The sequence below is a fragment of the Oikopleura dioica genome, chromosome XSR, assembly GCF_907165135.1.
Source record: "Oikopleura dioica chromosome XSR, OKI2018_I68_1.0, whole genome shotgun sequence".
In the NCBI taxonomy this organism is placed as follows: domain Eukaryota; kingdom Metazoa; phylum Chordata; class Appendicularia; order Copelata; family Oikopleuridae; genus Oikopleura; species Oikopleura dioica.
Genome location: NC_137294.1, coordinates 11,038,658 through 11,059,488, shown reverse-complemented (window position 1 = coordinate 11,059,488; position 20,831 = coordinate 11,038,658). Strand labels below are relative to the sequence as shown.

General features: G+C 44.4%; 4 protein-coding genes and 2 long non-coding RNA genes across 6 annotated transcripts; 2 read left to right on the top strand and 4 right to left on the bottom strand.

Moving 5' to 3' along the window:
- Window positions 1-249: 249 nt before the first annotated feature.
- On the bottom strand, window positions 250-2,961 carry LOC145709320 (RIMS-binding protein 2-like). The gene is made up of 9 exons (XM_081787000.1): window positions 2,817-2,961; window positions 2,664-2,732; window positions 1,851-2,116; window positions 1,698-1,803; window positions 1,494-1,626; window positions 1,318-1,452; window positions 1,015-1,101; window positions 782-964; window positions 250-730 (listed from the first exon to the last, which is right to left on the bottom strand). The coding sequence occupies exons 1-9, from the start codon at window positions 2,959-2,961 to the stop codon at window positions 250-252; spliced, it is 1,605 nt and encodes a 534-aa protein (XP_081643126.1).
- A 1,556-nt stretch (window positions 2,962-4,517) lies between these two features.
- LOC145707274 (dehydrodolichyl diphosphate synthase complex subunit DHDDS-like) lies at window positions 4,518-6,465 on the bottom strand. The gene is made up of 6 exons (XM_081784772.1): window positions 6,272-6,465; window positions 5,607-5,703; window positions 5,371-5,559; window positions 5,141-5,265; window positions 4,927-5,098; window positions 4,518-4,883 (listed from the first exon to the last, which is right to left on the bottom strand). The coding sequence occupies exons 1-6, from the start codon at window positions 6,334-6,336 to the stop codon at window positions 4,686-4,688; spliced, it is 846 nt and encodes a 281-aa protein (XP_081640898.1). The 5' UTR covers window positions 6,337-6,465; the 3' UTR covers window positions 4,518-4,685.
- Window positions 6,466-6,747: 282 nt separating this feature from the next.
- On the top strand, window positions 6,748-7,263 carry LOC145709989 (uncharacterized). The gene is made up of 2 exons (XR_014134981.1): window positions 6,748-6,851; window positions 6,976-7,263. It is a non-coding gene; the product is annotated as an uncharacterized LOC145709989 (long non-coding RNA).
- A 209-nt stretch (window positions 7,264-7,472) lies between these two features.
- LOC145709319 (intraflagellar transport protein 172 homolog) lies at window positions 7,473-19,414 on the top strand. Its single transcript, XM_081786998.1, has 8 exons — window positions 7,473-7,905; window positions 10,481-12,059; window positions 12,103-12,253; window positions 12,570-12,647; window positions 16,286-16,569; window positions 16,613-18,808; window positions 18,921-19,183; window positions 19,248-19,414. Exons 1-8 carry the CDS (start codon window positions 7,473-7,475, stop codon window positions 19,412-19,414), a joined length of 5,151 nt encoding a protein of 1,716 aa, XP_081643124.1.
- On the bottom strand, window positions 12,847-15,291 carry LOC145709988 (LIM and senescent cell antigen-like-containing domain protein 1). The gene is made up of 10 exons (XM_081787676.1): window positions 15,029-15,291; window positions 14,645-14,769; window positions 14,407-14,472; window positions 14,017-14,181; window positions 13,894-13,960; window positions 13,707-13,819; window positions 13,448-13,543; window positions 13,332-13,394; window positions 13,153-13,284; window positions 12,847-13,097 (listed from the first exon to the last, which is right to left on the bottom strand). Exons 1-10 carry the CDS (start codon window positions 15,156-15,158, stop codon window positions 12,966-12,968), a joined length of 1,089 nt encoding a protein of 362 aa, XP_081643802.1. The 5' UTR covers window positions 15,159-15,291; the 3' UTR covers window positions 12,847-12,965.
- Window positions 19,415-19,502: 88 nt separating the features above from the next.
- Window positions 19,503-20,168, bottom strand: LOC145709990 (uncharacterized). Its single transcript, XR_014134982.1, has 3 exons — window positions 20,041-20,168; window positions 19,679-19,954; window positions 19,503-19,633 (listed from the first exon to the last, which is right to left on the bottom strand). It is a non-coding gene; the product is annotated as an uncharacterized LOC145709990 (long non-coding RNA).
- Between the last annotated feature and the right edge of the window lie 663 nt (window positions 20,169-20,831).

Genomic DNA, 20,831 nt, shown 5'->3' with positions numbered 1-20,831 from the left:
CAAGTAGTTTGATGGGGTGGTACGGCTCTGAAGAGGGTCTCGCCGAGAGTGATCGGGTGCCACTTTGGGGTGCTAAAGGACTCTTCCTACTCAAATTGATTAATTGCCTCTTTCCGTAATCTGGGCGATGTTGGCCAATTAGCACCCCGTTCGCAAAGTAGCTGCTGCCTAGGGAGTCGTTGAAGCCCGCTGGGAGGCCTCCTCAATACAGTTCTGACATGATCCGCCAATTAACAGATGGACGGGGCTTTAATTAATCTCAGAACTACATGTACATGGTTTCTCGTAGAAACCATTCTCTATTGCTAGAAAACCGAGATTTATATATGCATTTAACACTTTTATCGAATAAGAACTGCTTCCTTGGATGGACAAAGGCGCGGAATTGGGACCTATCAGCCTTTGGGCTGCAGTTGCACCGGGATGATTTAAGCTCGGATGATGGGACGCGCCGGCCATTGTTCCTGGCAAATTCATCTTGGAGTTTGGAGGAGTGACGGAAGCACATTCAGAGTAGGGTTTGGCGAGGCCGGAGTCGATGCTCATCTCCCCGTCGACAGTAATAGTCCTGACAGTAATCTTTGATCCGGGCTTGATCTGGCTGCGGAGGACACTGATCCTGTCTCCCGACGGATTCACCACTTCATCGAGCATCTTTCCATTCTGATAGACCGCATAGCCGCGGATTGGCGTCCCATTTGACGTCCCTGTCAATGTCACAGGCAACCATCTTAGTTTAAAAAATAAAAATAAGCTTGTACGAAAAAATACGGGAGATTACCTTATAAGAACGTTTTTCTGGTTAATCTGGTCCTCTTCAATGACGGGGCTCTGTGGCGGGTCTGGCGGTCCTGGCGGGCGAGTGCGAACCTTGAGCGTGGCAAGTTGCCCGCCTGCTGAAGAAGTGCTGCTTGATTGCTGGTTGACGTCAGTGCCGACCGGCTCCACCATCATCACATATTGCCTTATTGTGGTCGTGGATTAAGCCCATCTTTTAGTCCAAGAGCCTCTTACCTGTCCGGCTCCAGATTAGTCAGCCGCGTCCTGTAGAAACCGGCGGGCAGTGTTTCGCGCTCCACTCCATTGACAGAAACTCGGTGGCTAAACATTGCGACATGCAAATTTCGCGAAGAAGTAACAGAGTAAACTCGCGCTAAGGCGATTTTAATAATGTGGAGCTGTGAAACGAATCACTGTTAATTTGACGCAGGTCTCCGTCTTTATTGATTTATCCGAGAAATGAGCTGACGAAAATGAATCTCAGAGGATAAAACAAGGGTTAGCATTGCGTATCAATACGGCCATGTGGTGGCTTACCGAAAATTTGAGTTTACTGGCAGCCAGGACATTACACAACTGGAGGAGTTGACGGCTTCCAATCTGAGTAAAACCGGTGCGGCTCGTTCTGCTACATCCGTTCCATACAGTAACGTGCAGCGAATTGGATCAGAGCTAGAAAATTGTAGACTCGACACCTTCTGTTTGGATGCTACCTGACGCCTTCAGCGAGAACAGCTGAAACAGAAATACGATACGTTCCAGAGTCGTGGATGTTTTCAACCACGGCGGAGGATTTTTCTCCATCCACAATGGTTTTTAATTGCTCGTTAACGTCGATTCGGTACTCTAAAATGATAAATTGATATTGAGAAAAAAGTGATTCAAACTATGATTTTCAAACTGAGCTTTGTGCATACCTATGACATTTTCTTCTCCAGAAAGTTTCGGAGCAACCCAACTGATGAGCAATGAATGCTGTAGTTTTTTATCGACTCTTATTTGCCTTGGAAAAGGAACTATCGCCTAGAAATCGTAATCAGAATGCGCAAATTCTTAATGCCTTTAACAACCTTTCCGTCAAGTTCGAAGAGCTCAAAGGCTTTGGAGACTGGCGATTCAATTCCGGTACCGACTCTGTTCAGACTGTCCGTATGTGGCACGGTAAGGTTGGTTTTTCCATTAGCGACTTCTGCTGTGGCCGTTCGGTAAGGAGGAGCGGCTAGATTTGGCACGAGTTCGAGGTAGTTGCCAGGAACGAGTCCCCTTCGTCCGTCTGTGGTTTCGCCGAAGTAGAAACCGTCTTGGTCCGCGCTCCCGGAGACGTAGACATACTCGCCTTAAATTATTAGAAGACTAAATTATTTATAAAGCGGGTGTTTCTGAGTATTTTATTCAAGCGCTTCTTTTAATTGCTGCCAAAGAAAGAAAGAAAAAATAAAGCATCGGCGGCTGATTACTGAGTTATTACTTGGCCAGACTTTAACTAGTAGGGAATATTAGCAAGGCCGATATTAGGCGAGATTAAAGGAGCAGAAAGCTAAGAAACAAAGTAGAGCAAATTAATAATAAATACAAGCACGCAGCTCGCCCAGCAGCTTATAAGGCCTACTCGGGTATATATCGCATCCTTGCAAGCAAAAGATCAATTTTAATGCCATACATTCTCATAATACCAACGCGGCCAAGAAAGCGCCGAATACGAATACGCCTAATTAGTGATTTTGGACTCGTTCAAATTAAAATCTGTCCAACTTGAGCATTTAGTCAGCTTGCACAAAAAAAGGCACTTGGAATAATATAAAATTAGTCTTTCTTGGAACATACTCTAATATTAATTTCTTGAAGAAAAATATGGGGATCTCCTTGTTGATTTCAAGTCTTACCTGCTGAAAGAAAAAGCTCAAGTTCTGGGCAATTGTTTGGTCCATCGTAGGGATTGTAGTCGTATCGTGCTTTTTTGGGGCAATTTGATTGAAGAAGATGTTGTCGAAAAAATAAAGGAACAAATTTTAGGCTTGTAAAATTCTGAAAATTGCCCCCTTTTCCTAAATAAACGCGCACTTGGCTGCTCTGTCCTGGATTGTTCTCAACCGTGTTGGCCAAAGAGTGAGTTGCCATGAGCTCGTTCTGCACTGTTCCATTCTGGTTCTGGCTGCTCAGCTGCTCATATCTCTGAAGCATAAGACCTCAACCTTCTTCTTTCTGTTCTTCTTTGACTCTCTCTTGTCGAAAAATTGGATTGGAAATTCTGCTGAAAAACGCAGCAAAAAAGGCAGGAGACAAATTTTTTGGTCAATCCATCCCTCCCTTTTTTTCGAAGACGCCGGCCCTTGCTTAGAGAAAGAAAACAAAATCGATTTCGGTCGAGTCGCTTTTAAAACGAGCGCACACTCGCAGCTAGCAGTTATATAACACCAGATGGTTGCCGTCATCTTCGAAGGGAGTAAAAAATTTACTTCTCCGAATTACATTTTAGTTCAATATTAATTATCGAATCGGCAATTTAAACGAAGTCTTGCTATTTACAAATTATAACCAAGATCTAATGACCCCTAACACATCTAAATTGGCATAAATTTGAATTCTTTTATAATCAGCGATGACTTCCTCACCTTTCAGAGCCTGAGCTTCTTCAGAGCAGCCACTGATCACCAATTCTGACCCTCAAAAGTCTCCTCTGCAAGATCGACTCTTTCAAGTAGATATCAGTTAATAACTTGCGATAATCGCAATTTCTGAGCAGGCCTTTCTTCAAGTATTAAGATTGTTGCATTTTTTTCTACCGACACGTTTCGTGAATATATATTTATGTAGATTTCAATGCAATAATGTTTTATTTATTTTTTATGAGTCACGGTCTCAAAATTTTAAGAACAGCCAATAAAATTTCCTTCGGAAAATCGGCAGATTGCGATTTAGGTTTTTTTTTTTCAGAAGAGATAACTTTTTATTTTTAGAATGGGTGTCGGAATCAAGAAAGAACTTACAGTAGTTACTGTCGATCGAAACGGCAATGATCACGTGCTTAGTTATGATCGGATCTTTCTAGTAGCATCTTTCATCAAAATTCTAGATAACGTGTTCTAAGTTCAGTAATGTCGATGCGAAGGATCTCGGTCGGTCAGGTCACAGGATCTGCAAACTCCCGCACTGCTCAACATAACACATCGCGATTCAATGAGCTCTTTTACCTCAAGGATCGGCTGTTTGATTTTTTGATCAGAGCTTAACGCCTCAATAAGAGCCAAAATCAGCTACAAGAATGCCACGAGAACCGTTCGAACTGCCATGCCTCGGACCCCTCTCAGACAACAGAAGATCGGTCCGCCGTCACTGTCCATGAGCTTGCTGCCATTCACGAGCCATCCAACAACACGTTCTAATCTAGGTAGGCCTCGGACGTAAAAAATCAACTCCGTCAAAGCGCTTAGGTCTCATTTTTGTTCTCTGTCGAATTATTTTTTATCTAGATTTTTTCGGTTTTCGGGGTTGTCCAGACCTACTCTACGACCTCGATAGAGAATAAATGTGGTACCTAAGCGCTTTGTAGGAGTTGATTTTTTATGTCCGAGGCCTAGATAAAGGTATGTAGTGCAAGGCTTGCAACTACATGTCGAATAAATTTTATAAAAATATTCTTTTACTAACAAATTGTTAGTGTTTATTCATTAACAACTTTTTGTGTGTCCAACTTTTCATCGCATCTGCATTTCATAGACGAGCATAGGAGTGTTTTATTTACATATTTATTTACTGTCATTATTTTATACAGTGTGAAAGGGAGGGAGAATTGCACTTTGAATAATTATGAATTGAACCTGTAAAACGCGTGGTAAGAATGAGGAAGCTAATGGTAAATTCGTCTAAGGGAAATTTCTAAAGGCTAGGATTAATCGAAATCAAGTTTACTTTAAATAAGACTGCAGTTGTTTTGCTCTTGATTCTTCTAGCTTGCGCAGGTAGCTTTCTTGTTTCGCAGAAAGGGGTTCTTCGTAAGATGATCTTGGGTCCACCTTCTGATACTTGAGCAGACAGCCGAGGAAATCGTAGAGCGAGAAGTCTGGCCAGAACGGCTTCACGAAGCAGATTTGCGCTTTTTGGCACTTAAAAAAATTTGAGTTGTGTAATTGGAATTGAAAAAAGTACCTGGAATAGAAGAAAATCGGACAGTCGAGCTTCTCCAGAAGTTCTTATCAGCAGCTGCGGCGGGGAAGACAAGTACATCGACTTCGATACGAGTTGTTCATCTATTGCCAGTCCCTTGGAACTTTCAGACGCTGCTAGTAGCTTTTTCGCAGCGTTGACGCATTCCAAACGACTGAGGAAAAATTGAAGGCAGACTCAGTTTGTGATATTGTACCTAGTGTAAGCGATGCAAATATTAAGGGTGTAGGTCTTGTTGTCGCGCGTTTTCTGTTCAAGCTCTGCTGCAGGTTGCCTTACATCGGAAGGAAGAAGGTCGATTTCCCCAATCATTCGTATTCTTTTCAATGGGTCCTTATTCGTTCAGAAAGGAAAATGTGGAAATGAAATCAACAAAGAGAATTCCTCTTTTTAGCATTCAAAATAGAAGGATTCGGACCCTTTCCTGACACCTTTTTCTTTGAGCTTCGCTTGTTCAGATAGAAGCTGATGAAACTTCTCTCTTGCCAAACTCATGAGGCCGTCGACCTCAGCTTGTGGCCGCTTGAAGTTATCAGCAGAAAAGGCATAAACAGTCACTTCAGGAATCTCGAGCATTTCGCACCAGGACAGAACTTCCGCCAACTTTGAAAAACCCTGGAAATTTTAGAAATGGAAGGTGAAATTCTAGAAGTTTAGCTCACTTGTTTGTGTCCATGAATGGGTGCTTCTCCTGATCTTCGTGCGAAGCGGCGATTTCCGTCCATGATGAAAGCGACATGATGAGGTATTTCTCCTGCTCTACAATTCAACAGTTACAGACATGAACAAAATGGCAGCATATGGATTAGCCTTGAAGTTGTTTAGGTAAGGTTAATTTAGTTTTTGAGGCTCTGTACATTGTTATTTCTGTACCCGTATTGGCAGTAGATTCAATGATAACTGTCGTAAATGATATTGATAATGATAAAGGAGTGTCTTCACTTGGCAGTGAGGTCGAATTAGTGTTAGCTCCTACAGAGTTCCTACGGAGGATACTCAATTTAAGACCACCATTGATTTACAGTGTCTTTTTACGGCGATTTTCTCAATGGAAAAACGATAAATGAATAAATGGTTGATTCGGCAGAAGTCAGCGTGAACCCCAAGTTCTTAAGGACACCCCAAAGGATAATTTTCGTAGGCAGTAAAGGGCGCTAAATTTATCGATTGGAAGTCCTTAATTTTAGTTCAAAACACTTCATTTTAGCTGATAAGATAAAACTCTCTTTCTCTCTCTAAAACTAATCCGAGGACAAATTTTTTACAAAAGCACTAGCGATTATCTAGAAACGCGCCTGAGGGCAACCCCAAAGTAGAAAACGCAAACCTCAAAATCCAGGACATGAGGCGGCCAATCCATGACGGGCGTATTTCTTTCTCTTGTGGCAGCATTTTTCTTCCCTTTTCAATAAAAATCACTAATGAATGGACATTTTGTCTTTTCGAGGAAAATTAGCGGAGAGAAATGAAATGGCGGAGCGTGATTGGCCACAGCCGCGCTGAATCAAGAAAGCCTTTTTTCGAAATGGAGAAATTCTAGCCTCCGGGGCTTAGAGAAAATAGAAGAAATGCTATTTTACTAGTTATAACTTTTATAAATATTATAAAATGAGTCAAATAGAAAAAAATCAAAAACTTTTAAGACCAGATGACTGGTACTCACTGTTACCTTCTATAGAAAAATGACTGTTGCCTTTGTATGCTTACGTGGAAATGGAATTATTATTTGATTCTAAGAAAAATAAATCTTGAAGCCTTCTGAATCTTAGAGCCTTTCAAACATAACACATATAAAATGTATCTTTCAGAAAATGAATCGTTTGGCAGCTCCAGTTCGAAGACTCGCTGTTCGCCCGGTTCAGCAGAACATTTCCGCGCGAACCCTCCTTACCAAGCCAGTCACAAAGGTACGGTACTTTCTCCATATTTTGAGCAAGGTTTACTGTTACGAGAAAGGCTTTGAGAGATGTAAGAGCTCAATTCTATCGTAGATTCTGGACTAAAGGATTTAGCCTAAACCTTTCAATTCAGGTTGCTCCTCGACGATCGCTGGGTGCCTTGTTGGTTCTTTTCCCAATGTTCTTCGTTTCGGCCGACATGTTCGCCATGTTGCTTTGGGGTGAGTTGAGCTGCATGTGGATCCAGCAGTACATCAACGGCATCTACGCAGTCTGGCTTCTCGCCTTTGCCATTATGGAAGCTTCTGTCTGCTGCTGCGTTCTTTTCCACCCTTGAACAAACAAAAACGAAACTCTCCTTCTAGTTCACTATTTATTTCAAATTTTAAATAATCGGAGTTCGATAAAAAATAACTTTCTATTTCTCGTTGCAAACCCAAAATCGTTCTTTACCATTTTCTTCCCTGGAAGGAAAGAGTAGAGAAGGTTTTTCTGGTTAACGACCCCTGCCCCCTTAATTTGTTAAATTCTTTAGATAGCAATGCATTTGCGCTATCTACAATCGTTGATAGAATCCGTCCCTAGCGGGGGATCAACAAGGTCTCGGCACTGGCCTTCAGCCCGGACAATATGAGACTTGCAGTTTGTCTTGAGCGATCTGTTTATTTCTTCGACGAAGCTGGCGAAAAGCGCGATAAGTTCTCGACGAAACCGGTCGACAGTAAATATGGAAAGAAAAGCTACGTCATCACTGGAATCGCCTTTGCTCCAGATAGCAGTAGATTGGCGATTGCACAATCGGACAACGTCGTCTTCGTCTACAAAATCGGCAACAACTGGGGCGACAAAAAGTCCATTTCGACTAAGTTCATCGTCACTTCCTCCGTTACATGCCTCATTTGGCCGCAGCAGGACGCGATTTTCTTCGGTCTTTCGGAAGGAAAAATCAGAATGGGAAACATGCGCTCTGGAAAGAGTTCGACAGTCTACAATGTCAACAGTTTCACGATGTCGTTGACTGCGAATAGTCGGGGCTCTGGAATCATGTCCAGCCATGCTGATGGTAAAATTGTCAGATATATTCTCAACGACCAAGGAACGGATCGATATTTTTTAACTGAGAGTACACACGTATCTATAGAATCCATAGAATACCGTGGGCGAGAGATATCACGACGGAGTCTGAGGGCCCGGGCCGGGGTTTTGAATATTTCGCGCACATTCAAGTATTTTCCCATGGCTGATGGAGGACTTTTATCTGGTGGAAGACCCCATTGATGGAAGAAAGGTCTAACCTAGGCTATTTAAGATAAATTAATCTTTAACTAATAAATAGATAATAATTTTGAAAAATCTTGATCATGTGACTCTTGGAGGACCCCTGGAGGACCTTTTCTGGTGGAAGACCGGCCTTCATGGAAGACCCTTAAAATTCAGCCCCGTTCCATGATTTTTAAATTTAAGGGGCTTGACGGCCCTTCGGGCCGTTTCAGCCCCGTTCCATGATTTTTAAATTTAAGGGGCTTGACGGCCCTTCGGGCCGTTTCAGCCCCGTTCCATGATTTTTAAATTTAAGGGCTTGACGGCCCTTCGGGCCGTTTCAGCCCCGTTCCATGATTTTTAAATTTAAGGGGCTTGACGGCCCTTCGGGCCGTTTCAGCCCCGTTCCATGATTTTTAAATTTAAGGGGCTTGACGGCCCTTCGGGCCGTTTCAGCCCCGTTCCATGATTTTTAAATTTAAGGGGCTTGACGGCCCTTCGGGCCGTTTCAGCCCCGTTCCATGATTTTTAAATTTAAGGGGCTTGACGGCCCTTCGGGCCGTTTCAGCCCCGTTCCATGATTTTTAAATTTAAGGGCTTGACGGCCCTTCGGGCCGTTTCAGCCCCGTTCCATGATTTTTAAATTTAAGGGGCTTGACGGCCCTTCGGGCCGTTTCAGCCCCGTTCCATGATTTTTAAATTTAAGGGGCTTGACGGCCCTTCGGGCCGTTTCAGCCCCGTTCCATGATTTTTAAATTTAAGGGGCTTGACGGCCCTTCGGGCCGTTTCAGCCCCGTTCCATGATTTTTAAATTTAAGGGGCTTGACGGCCCTTCGGGCCGTTTCAGCCCCGTTCCATGATTTTTAAATTTAAGGGGCTTGACGGCCCTTCGGGCCGTTTCAGCCCCGTTCCATGATTTTTAAATTTAAGGGCTTGACGGCCCTTCGGGCCGTTTCAGCCCCGTTCCATGATTTTTAAATTTAAGGGGCTTGACGGCCCTTCGGGCCGTTTCAGCCCCGTTCCATGATTTTTAAATTTAAGGGCTTGACGGCCCTTCGGGCCGTTTCAGCCCCGTTCCATGATTTTTAAATTTAAGGGGCTTGACGGCCCTTCGGGCCGTTTCAGCCCCGTTCCATGATTTTTAAATTTAAGGGGCTTGACGGCCCTTCGGGCCGTTTCAGCCCCGTTCCATGATTTTAAATTTAAGGGGCTTGACGGCCCTTCGGGCCGTTTCAGCCCCGTTCCATGATTTTTAAATTTAAGGGGCTTGACGGCCCTTCGGGCCGTTTCAGCCCCGTTCCATGATTTTTAAATTTAAGGGGCTTGACGGCCCTTCGGGCCGTTTCAGCCCCGTTCCATGATTTTTAAATTTAAGGGGCTTGACGGCCCTTCGGGCCGTTTCAGCCCCGTTCCATGATTTTTAAATTTAAGGGCTTGACGGCCCTTCGGGCCGTTTCAGCCCCGTTCCATGATTTTTAAATTTAAGGGCTTGACGGCCCTTCGGGCCGTTTCAGCCCCGTTCCATGATTTTTAAATTTAAGGGGCTTGACGGCCCTTCGGGCCGTTTCAGCCCCGTTCCATGATTTTTAAATTTAAGGGGCTTGACGGCCCTTCGGGCCGTTTCAGCCCCGTTCCATGATTTTTAAATTTAAGGGGCTTGACGGCCCTTCGGGCCGTTTCAGCCCCGTTCCATGATTTTTAAATTTAAGGGCTTGACGGCCCTTCGGGCCGTTTCAGCCCCGTTCCATGATTTTTAAATTTAAGGGGCTTGACGGCCCTTCGGGCCGTTTCAGCCCCGTTCCATGATTTTTAAATTTAAGGGGCTTGACGGCCCTTCGGGCCGTTTCAGCCCCGTTCCATGATTTTTAAATTTAAGGGGCTTGACGGCCCTTCGGGCCGTTTCAGCCCCGTTCCATGATTTTTAAATTTAAGGGGCTTGACAATGGCTGGGAACTCTGAGGTGATCAATCTCAGTCCCCAACCCCGCCCACACCCATCGTTTTTAAAATTCAAATTGACAAAGTTTTCAATTATGTTATGGTTTTGAATATATTTTTTCAATCTAAAGATTTCCTTTTATTATTATTTACAAATTATTATTATTAAGTTTATTCATTATTATTAAAACAAAATCAAAGTTATAATAATTGAAGGAAGAAGAAGTTTCTTAGGTCAGTTATTGAGAGAGGTGAATTGTGAAAAATGTTTCTAGACGGGGGGTTGTTGTGGTTCTTCGCGGAGGACCCACAAGATGCGCGCCAAAAGAGCAAAAAGATTGGGACGAGAAAAACACGCGCAAATGCCCCAATCTATTTCGCCCTCCGTCGTGAAATCTCTCGCCCACGGTACCAGTTATAAAGCTATCTGATCCCTGAAAGATGTCCATACAAGCGAAGTCAACGGAAACCTCGCCGTTCATACATGCCCAGTAACCGCTCTTGCTTGGACTCCAAACGGCTATTTCTGTGCCGGTTCAGACAAGCGTGTTGTCGTTTACGGCAAGAATGGTAAAGAACTGCAACGATTCGAGTACCCCGAGAGCGAGAAAGAATTCACCAGTGCTGCGGTTAGCCCCAGTGGCCAGTCACTCGTCTTAGGCAGCTTCGACCGCTTCCACTTGTTCACCTGGTCGAGTCGTCAATCCCAGTGGATCGAAAGCGACCCGAAGGACATTGAGAATCTTTATACAGTCACCGCAATGACCTGGAAGCCAGATGGATCAAAGCTAGCTGCAGGCACGCTTCTCGGCGGCGTGGCACTTTTCGACTGTTCCCTGAAACGACAAATTTACCGAAACCGCTTCGAAATCACCTACGTCGGTCTCTCCCAAGCAATTATTAAAGATCTCTCCTCCGGTCGTCGCATGGTACTAAAGTCGAACTACGGCTACGAAATCGAGGACGTGAAAATTCTCGGTGCCGAAATGCGTTACATCGTCTCCCACACACAGAATACGCTCTTGCTCGGTGATCTGGTAACTGCTCGTCTTTCGGAAATCGAGTGGAAAGGATCTGGAAATGAACGATACTCCTTCGACAATGCTAACGTCTGCGTCGTGTTCAACGCTGGGGAGTTGTCGCTCGTCGAGTACGGCGCCGAGGAGATCTTGGAGTGCGTGAGGACAGAGCATATGAGCAGAAATCTCATCTCCGCCAGAGTTGGCGAACGCAAATCGAACATTCGCATGCTGGCGTATCTTGCTGACCCGAAATCCGTCGTTATTAACGACTTGAATACTCGACAGACAATCGCGCACATTCCCCACGACAACCGCTTCGACTGGCTCGAGCTCAACGAAAAAGCGACGAAGCTGCTCTTCCGCGATCGCCGCTACCGACTCTGGATTCACGACATAACCGCGCAGAAGACAGTGATGCTTCTCGGCAACTGCACGTATTCCCAGTGGGTGCCTGGATCGGACGTAGTCGTCGCACAGAACAGAAACCAAGTCTCTGTTTGGTACAACATCGACGATGTCGACCGAATGATCAACATCCAAATCAAAGGCGACGTAACAGGCATTGAGCGCAGTGGGAGTCGGACCGACATTATCGTTCAAGAAGGCGCCTTCCAGAATCGCTACAAACTTGACGAGGAGCTGATCGAGTTCGGAACAGCAGTAGAAGATGGCGATCTCAATCGAGCTTGTGAATATCTGGAGTCGCTTCCAGAAGGGCACCAGGGCGGTGCGATCATGTGGTCGACTTTGGCAAAACTAGCCCTAGAAGCAGAAAATGTCGACATTGCCCTAAGAGCGTTCGGATATCTTGGCGATGTGGCGAAGATCAGATATCTTCACCGAGTTCAAGTGGAGAGTATCTTTTACGAAGAAGAGACAGGTCGGCCACGATCGGATTCGATGAAAGCTAGAGCGATGATGGCACAGCTAAATGGAAACTACTCACTCGCGGAGCAGTTCTTCATCGAGGAGAATCACCATGACGAAGCTATTGAAATGTAAGATAGAAGTAGGCAACCCTTGATGATTATCGTTTTCAAGGTACACGGAGCTGAATCTATGGGAAGATGCAATCAGACTAGCGACGCGATACAACCCCGAAACGGTCAATCACCTTCGACAGCGCTACCTGACATGGCTCAGAGATACGCGCCAAATGGGCCTGGCTGGATCTTTTGTTGAAAGTGAAGGATAGGGTCTTATTATTGCCGGCAATAACTAGTCATGTTCAGTTCCGATTTCCTCCATGATTTCACTTTAGTTCATAACCTGATAAATTTATCGGGTATACATCGCAAGAATTTTGCAGTTAATTTTACACGGTGACACCTTTATTCGATCTCGCAAAAAGTACGATGAAATCCTTGCGTTATTTGAAATAACTTATTTCTCTAAAAGTTTTTCTTCGATATTCACCCGCTTATAATCCATTTAATTAGGGCGAATTAAGAGTGCATTAAAAATTAAAACTTTTAAGCGGCATTTTATATTGACCCTTGTTTATAGGAGATATCCAGAAAGCGATCGATTTGTATTTGAATGCGGGGCTGCCTGCCAAGGCTGCCAAGATAATGCTCCGTAATCCGGTGAGTCTCATTCATAACCCTATTCGCTAGAATCTTTTAATCCAACTAACGACTCATTCATTTTTTTAAACTTCTTGAAACTTGCTTCTTTTGCTCAATCTTTCATTCATGCGCAGTTTTATTTAATTAGCTGAGCGGTCTTTTTTCGTGTTTTATCGTTATTTTTTGAGGTTTTATTTTTTTATTATTCTTGAACTTGAGCAAGGGGCACGCGTCGGGCGGACGACTGGGGACGAAAATGGGATTTGAAATTGGTTGTAACAGAATTAAGCTTTGAAGTCAATGCGTGGTCGAGTTTTGTGTGAGGTCATTTGCGGTTCAAGCAGGTGAATCAGTGTTTTTCCAGTGGCTTTTCTTTCTTTGCCTTTTTTCGTTCTTGAGCTGTGTCTGGCAATCTTTATTGTAAACGTCTTGTGCCTTCTTCATTCTCTTCTTTAATTCATAAGGGAACTAGAATTTAGAATTCGTTAGAATCGTTAAGAATTAATTGGTCTAAGAGGCTCACCTTATCAAAACAGGACTTGCAACAGGGTCTCATATCGAATTCTACCACCTTTTCTTTCGACTTTAGCGTCCTGTTACAACAGTAGCACCTGTAACACGGCTCGCACCATTTTTTCTCGAACGTACTCACCACCTGAATTGTCGCATCAAAGAACTGCTAAAGTTAGAATAGCATTTTACCTGTGTCTTTATCACACGATCGCAGAACGCGCACGTCGACCCATAAAGTTTGTTAAAATGGTACTATTGTAAAGAAATAATCGTTAAATGGGCGGGAAAAGTGAGTAATTTTCTACCTCGCAATATGGGCGACCATCGTTGCCAGCGAAAAACGAGTTTTTGGCAAAGGGTTTTTCGCATGTTGAGCAGACGAAATGGTGGTGATGCCAGGCCTAAATGACTGTAAATTTTGCTTTCCGAAGCTATCCAGCTCAAATTTGCCTTCTGAGTAAAAGTGCTTGGGTTTTAGTTTCAAGGTGGAACAGTGTCTGTTCCAGTGAATACAACTTAGCGGTGCTTGATTATTGACAAAGGGGAGCTTTTCCGAAAAAATACCTTTCCCATTGCTTTGAGTATGCGTCCATCAATAGGGCGGTGGCAGGCGGCGCAAATCTCAGTCTCCGTCTCATCGTAGCACTTGCGGCACATGAGCTTCCCTCTGTGTTCCTGTAAGTAAGGGACTAGTACTGATTCTGAATCAATATTTGCACTGTTATCAGTTATCAGTGCTAGTCCCTTTCCTTGGCATTGGAGGTGAGCTCCCGCTGACAATGCGCGCAGTTGAAGTGATACGAGTGATACGGGTCACCCTGGCATAAGAAAAAATCGTTAATTTAACTGTTTGCTTTTGTTGTTCGAGTGTTACCTTGTACCTGAGCTTCATATTCTCCTCGACGGCCTCGATCGGCTGCCAACATGCCTGGCAGATGTCTCGATCGCCGCGGAGTTTGAGAATCTCTTGATGACACTCGCCGCAGATTATTTTGAATCCCTCTCCATTCAGGCTGTTATCTCGAAATGGCACAAACGACTGAAACGAAAAAATAGTATCGAAGAGAATACATCTTGTAAACTGTATTTATGCTTTTTCCACTAGAAATCATGTGTAGAAAAAATTTTTGGCCAGAAGTCAGCTGGTTTCCGCAATCACATCCTTTTCAAGATTTTGATTGAGCATGATTTGCATCTACGGATGAACCTAGCTGGCGTCGGCTCATCAGAAAGTAAAAGGTCAGATAGTCGTTAATGTCAATACCTCCGTCGCCGATTTTTGGCACCTGTTACAATTGAAACATTCCTTGTGCCAGTGATGATTCATCGCCTAAAAGGAAATTTTGCTACATACAGTGATAAATACTCAGGAATTTTATTGAAGTTTTATAGAGTGTTAAGCTCTTGTCAAACTTGACAAGGAAATTAAAAGCGTTGGTGAGATCATCAACTTAGAAATGATTGTTTTTTACGCATGATTATGTGTTTATAAAAATGCTTACCTCGACGAATTCGCCCTTGATGAACTCGTCGCATGTGTGGCATTGGGGAGCATACAACACTTCGAAATCGTGTGGGCAGTAGCGTTTTCCGTGGTTTTCATAAAATTCATTATCTGGAAAGGACTATTTACTTTGTCACAAGAGCGAGTTGTTTCCGGATAAACTCCCTCTGCATTCCAGAGGCGGACAAATATAGTAGCTTTCGATAAAAAGTGAGATCAGGAATCACTACTAAGTTCTCAAGTTGTTTTGAATCTACCTTTGAAAATTTCAAATTTTGAGTAAAAAGTTGACTTCAGTTTCAACGCAAGTAAAATTGAGTAACTTGAAGTTGGGTTGATCTGTAATCGCTGGATAATGAGTTTGTGAGATTGACAATTTCCTGAAAGCACTGGGCGCAGACAAAACACTCTGAGTGGAAGAACTCGCCATTGCACTGGAGAACGCTATCTTCTCTTGTCAAACGCTCGCCACACGCTGCGCAGCGCTTGTTTTCCAACTCTGGTGGTTGCATCCTTTTTCGATCCTCTTTTTTTTCTTCCTTGTTTTCTTGTCTCTTATTTAGTTTCGCGCGTTCTTCAGCAGGTTCTGTTATCTCATTCTAGCGCGGGTGGACTCATTAAAGAGGCCGCGTTGGGTTTCACTGTTTCATCTTGGGTCCAAGCATACACACCCAGCTCGCAGAGAGAGAAGAAAAAAAGTAGCGAGAGAGCGCGTTTGAGCGCCGCGTTTTTTGCCCTCGCGCGCAACACTCACTCTCTAAAGCTTGGAGACAGGTCTTTAGTCTAGCCATAGACTGATTTTCTACACATGCTGAAATTTTCCTCCGAGGCTGAATTCCATAAGCTTTCATCGATCTTGTTACAGTTTTATTCGAAAGTAGTTTTGGCAAAGGCCGTCTTCTTTTTTGAATTTATCACTAAAACAGAGTTAAAATATAATATTGTTAAAGTTAAATAGTTAAAGTTAGAATTAAAGACCCAGTGGAGAATTTTTTAACATATTTTTTGTCGATATTTTCATTTTTCAATATTTTTCAGAAGAGTCACTTGAAGATAGTTCGTATGAATATTGAATTCTGAGCAAAAAACAGGTGGCATGATTAATGGATGTCCCTGACCAGCTTAAATTGAATGCTGATAATGCGCTGGATGAATGATAGCGGGTTGGCGGGCACGATCGAACATGGGATTAACTAGATCAATAGCTTTAGTAGCCCTTGAATTCTGAAATTGCAGCATTCTATTATCCTCGTCGTTTTTTATATAAATAGGAAGCTGCTTATAAAGGTCGTGGTTTGACTTGTCTGACAAGATAATTGGGCAAATCTCGATTCGACTTTGTCGAAATTGCCCGAGATGATCCGTCAGATTCAACTGCTGAATCGCGCCCTAATTGTCCCCTGTTCTGAGCCGGCAGTAATTTGGGTTTCGAGATTTTTACTCATAAATTAGTCATTTTCTAGCGTTTTAAAGTTTGAATTTTCATTTGAGTGAATACAGACATTTCTGAGATTCTAAGTTACTGAGTTTTTAATCTGAGAGTTTCAGATTGGGTTTTGTTTTATTGTTAATTGACCCCCTAGCGAGTTTCAATTAGATTTAATACTTTCACTGGCACTTGAATCAATCTTATTGTTAGAACCTGCTGTCGGATGCGAGTTTGTTCAATCAAGTCGCCACCGGACTGGTGAAGAATGAAATGTTTGAAGTAGCCGGCGAAATGTTTGAAGCGGTGGGCCAGGCGGACCGCGCCATGGAGTGCTTCCGACGTGGGCACGCTTATCGTCGTGCTGTCGAACTCGCGCGGGCACACAATCCCCAGGACGTAACGAAGCTCGAGAACGCTTGGGGCGATCATCTCTGCTCGTTGAAGCAGTACGACGCCGCGATCAACCACTTCATTGAAGCTGGAGAATCTCACAAGTAAGAAATTCTCCAGAAATCAACAAAGAAACTTTTTTTTTAGGGCGATCGAAGCAGCAATCAACGCGCGTCAATGGACCAAAGCACAGCACATTCTCGAAGAAGTAGCCGACGATCCTTCGTATGCCAAGTACTTCAAGGTCATCGCCGCGCACTTCAGCAAAACGCAAGAAGTAGACAAGGCGGCTGAGTTGATGATCAAATCTGGAGACGAAAGGAACGCGGTGACTCTGTTACTCGATTCTGGCAGGTGGCGTGAAGCGTTCATTATGGCTTCGCAGAGCATGACGAATACTGAGGTGGATCGTCTATTTACTGGGAAGGCGGACGAGATGGCCGACCAGGGCAAGTACGATGTCGCGGAGGAGTTGTTGCTCCTGTGCGAGAAGGAGGACTCGGCGATTTCGATGTACAAGCGGCTGAAGAAATGGGACGACATGATCCGTCTGGTGGAGCAATATCACCCAGATCTCGTTGACAAGTCGTATGCTGCTGTTGGCAAAGCACTCGCCGAGGACAACGCCTACTCGCAGGCGGAAAAGTACTTCATCAAGGGCAGCGACTGGAAGTCAACAATCAATATGTATCGCGGCGCGAATATGTGGGAGGACGCGTACCGCATCGCGCGCACGCACGCTGGCGACATTGCCGAAAAACAACTCGCGTTTTTATGGGCCAAGTCCCTGGGCGGCGAGTCAGCAGTAAAACTGCTCAATAGGTTGCGCCGCATGGACGACGTGATCGACATTGCTGCGACGAACGGTGCGTTTGACTTTGCCTTTGAACTTGCTCGCTCGTGTGGTAATCCTCAGAAAACCTTCGACGTACACGAGAAAGTGGCGATGCACCACGAAGACGAGGGCGATTTCGCCACCGCAGAGGTCCATTTTGTCAAGGCGAAAAAGCATCGTGAAGCTGTACTAATGTACGTCCATAACAAGGACTGGGATTCCGCTGAGCGCGTGGCTAACGACTCTGGCGATAAAAACTCCCTCCAGGACATTCTCATCGGCCAAGCCTCCCAAGCGTTTGCCAAGGAGGATTACCAAACTGCCGAGGCTTTCCTTCTTCGCGCGGAGAAGCCGGAGATTGCTGTTGATCTCTACCGACAATCTGGAAACATTCGAGATGCGATCCGGGTTGCTTCTGAATACTGTGCAAACTCGCAGCTTCTTGGCGAACTTCAGCAAGAGTATCGCGACCAAGGAGGGCGTCCGATGGAAGCACTGCCACCCCGAGTTCCATCCGTGCCTGACCATGCTCCCAGTGATTTGAGATCGATTGTCGAATCCGCCACTGGTTGGGAAAAGGAGCAAGAGTACGTCCAAGCGATCAGTACTTACCTCAAGATCCAGCCCGACATGAGCACAGACAAGTCCGCCCTAGAAAAGTACTGGACTCGAGCAATGAAGCTTTCTGAAAAGTTCTTGCCGGACAAGACCGCCAAAATCAGCAGCCACGTTGCTTCAAAATTGCAAGAAATCGGCCGTTACACTAGTGCGGCCAAGATTTTGCTCTCGATCAACGACAGTAAATCTGCTATCAAATGCTTGATGGAGGGCAACGAGTGGAACAAGGCGAAAAAGGTGGCGAAGGAAATGGAGCCCGCGCTGCTGCCCCACGTCGAAGAAAAACACCGCAAGTTTTTGAAAGAAAAGGGCAATGCAGACGAACTCGCCGGAAGCGATCTTCAATCCGCCTTGGAAATGTACAAGGAGCGAGGCCAGTGGGACAAGTGTCTTGAAAAAGCAAAGACGCACTCTGTCCAGTTGTACCACAAATACGTCGCGGTTTATGCCGCAGAAATGATCAAAAAGGGACGGAATGGAAAAGCGATCGCTGTTTTCGCCAAGTATGGCACGCCAATAAAGGAGAATGTGCTCAAAATCTACCGGTTCCTGGCGAAAGAAGCCTTTGAAGCGCCTCCTGACAACAACCCTGCGAAAGAGTACCAGCGCTGGGCGGATCTTCGAAAAGTGCTCTCCAAAGTCTCCGAGGAGCTGCAACAAGCGGGCAGCCCGGCAATGGGCGAGTTTGAAAACTTCGCCACGATTGCTCACTACATTGGGTTGCGCGCCGCGCTGAAGACGCTCAATGGTGCGGAATCCCTTACTGCCAAGATTTCCACCACTCTGCTCCGATACATCAACACCATTGCTGCTGATCGAGCATTCTTCGATGCTGGTGTTGACTGCAGAGATGCAAAGAGGGTTGATATGGCGCTAATGTTCATGAATAGGCAAATTGGCTTTAAAATTTACGAAAACTTTAGTTCATCTTCAACGGTTATTGTGCTCTTTCCTTTATCAAATTTAAGCGTGTAGGAATCGATTTTGAAAGCCAAACAAAAGATTCCTTGATATCGTCGAAGCAATCGAATCGGACGACCACAACTTGGACCCAGAAGGCTTCGAAGACACAGAAATCCCACTCGAGTTCCGATTGCCAGCTAAAGTTTGCATGTCCAAAGTCGAGGTTGACGAGATCCGGAACTGGGTGTTGAGCATGTCAATTGATCAACAAACGGCCGCCACGGGACTGCCAAGAGACCGCCGCGGCCGATTCGAAGGCGACGTTGGTCACACTGGGCGAGCGTGTGTCATTACAGGAACGTGTGCCAAAAATTACAATTCGTAAACACCAAATTTGATGAGATACTTTGTTCACACGGAAAACAGGCTACCCTGTCCAGGCAGATGATTGCGTCGAGTTCCGAAAAGGACGCGCCGCCAACAAGGCCGATTACCGACTCCTCTCCTCCCTTGCTCGAAACGGAACTGCCGAGCTGACCGAGACCATCGCCTTCATCAACAGCTGGGCCGGCAAGGCCGTTGACCCAAGATAATTTTCTTCCTGTAATTCTCTTTTTTTCGAAATTCGACACACAGAAACATTTTCTATTTTTTTACTTTTACATATTCTATCCTTTGTAATACACTTGAATATTTGTTCTATATTTCAAGAAATTGTGAAATGCTCGTAGCATTTTTCAGTTCTTCAAGTTACAGTCAGTTCTTTACAGTTTTCTTCGCATTTTCAAATGACGCCGAGCACGCTTGTTACTCTAAGAATATGCATTAAATATCAGATATAGAATAGTAAAGTGAACCTTTTTGTATCTTCGTTCGCCAGTCTTTTTCATTTTTCTTCTACATTTTCGGCTGCAATCTTCTGGTAGAATTTCGGTGTAGTCCTTCGAGACCAGGCCGAAATTGGTTCCCTCCAAACTCGGAGGAAGTTTGGGAAAAGTACAGCCGCCGAGGGGTACACTCCAGCGCTCCTGGTTGTTGTACTCGTAGCAACTGTATTTCAAAGTCCCTGCAGCAGGCACCATCGACGGCGGACAACTGAGCTCGCACTCGGTCACATACCCAAACGCCTTGCGCTAGAAATCAACGTTCCTTACTCCTAGACAATGATTTAAAAAAGCTTTAAAAAACGATACTTTTCCCACAGAAGAAAGAACTAGACCTTGGATCTTTGTAAACCGGCCGCCTTGAGTCCGAATTCCTTGAATTCCCGTTGTTTGCAGTGAAAACGTCCTTGATTGTCCGGCACGGGAAAGTCGCTCTTGACCTTGCAGTCGAATGGTGGCCAGCTTTTTTAAGAGCTTTTTTAACTATCGTTCAATTCCCCTGGGTCTCCGTCAGTTGGTGGAATCACTGAGTCCCAGCGTGAGAAGTAAGTTGCGCGCGGTGCCGCGGTGGAGCCACCCTCATTCCTCAGAGTGGGAAAGAACAAGTTTTACAAGCTCTTCCTGTATTCTAGCGCCGCAGGTATCCGGCTCGCAAACTTTCCTCGACCTATTTTTGAGATAGAAAATTTGCTAGAAATTAGCAAAAATGAATATTTTCTCGGCTAAATTATGCCTCCACGAACCAGATTAATAATTGTTCAGTTATCTTTAGTAAAACTTGATTTTCTATTAAAAATCACAAAAAACGAATGATGAGAAAAGTGAAATTCGGGAAACCATAACTATACAAAAATCAAGCTCAATATCGATTTTTAAAGAAATTCAAGAATTGAAGATCAACTAATAGCAAGTGCAATATCCAAGTTCTTAATCCTCTGGGAATGATAATAAGATAGTCTATGAATAACTACACATAAATCAAACAATCTTCAACAAAAAGTAACCACCTTACGAGGGTCAGACGTCATAAAATCTGAATTTTTATCCGGTAAATGATGAGAAAAGTGAAATTTGGCCCGGATTATTTGGGAAACCATAACTACTCGAAAATTAAGCTCGATATGGA

Excerpts from the sequence above, each read along its gene's own strand:
- LOC145707274 (XM_081784772.1), bottom strand. The coding sequence starts at position 6,336 with ATGCTGCCACAAGAGAAAGAAATACGCCCGTCATGGATTGGCCGCCTC. Across the intron at positions 5,560-5,606 it reads CCATTCATGGACACAAACAA|GGTTTTTCAAAGTTGGCGGA; the intron begins GTGAGCTAAACT and ends TAAAATTTCCAG. Across the intron at positions 4,884-4,926 it reads CCGATTTTCTTCTATTCCAG|TGCCAAAAAGCGCAAATCTG; the intron begins GTACTTTTTTCA and ends AATTTTTTTAAG.
- LOC145709320 (XM_081787000.1), bottom strand. The coding sequence starts at position 2,961 with ATGCTTCAGAGATATGAGCAGCTGAGCAGCCAGAACCAGAATGGAACA. Across the intron at positions 2,117-2,663 it reads TGAGCTTTTTCTTTCAGCAG|GCGAGTATGTCTACGTCTCC; the intron begins GTAAGACTTGAA and ends TAATAATTTAAG. Across the intron at positions 1,804-1,850 it reads TCTTCGAACTTGACGGAAAG|GCGATAGTTCCTTTTCCAAG; the intron begins GTTGTTAAAGGC and ends TACGATTTCTAG.
- LOC145709988 (XM_081787676.1), bottom strand. The coding sequence starts at position 15,158 with ATGCAACCACCAGAGTTGGAAAACAAGCGCTGCGCAGCGTGTGGCGAG. Across the intron at positions 14,473-14,644 it reads TCAAGGGCGAATTCGTCGAG|GCGATGAATCATCACTGGCA; the intron begins GTAAGCATTTTT and ends ATTTCCTTTTAG. Across the intron at positions 13,395-13,447 it reads ATGGTCGCCCATATTGCGAG|TACCATTTTAACAAACTTTA; the intron begins GTAGAAAATTAC and ends TCTTTACAATAG.
- LOC145709319 (XM_081786998.1), top strand. The coding sequence starts at position 7,473 with ATGAGACTTGCAGTTTGTCTTGAGCGATCTGTTTATTTCTTCGACGAA. Across the intron at positions 7,906-10,480 it reads CATGTCCAGCCATGCTGATG|ATGTCCATACAAGCGAAGTC; the intron begins GTAAAATTGTCA and ends GATCCCTGAAAG. Across the intron at positions 18,809-18,920 it reads GCGCTAATGTTCATGAATAG|ATTCCTTGATATCGTCGAAG; the intron begins GCAAATTGGCTT and ends GCCAAACAAAAG.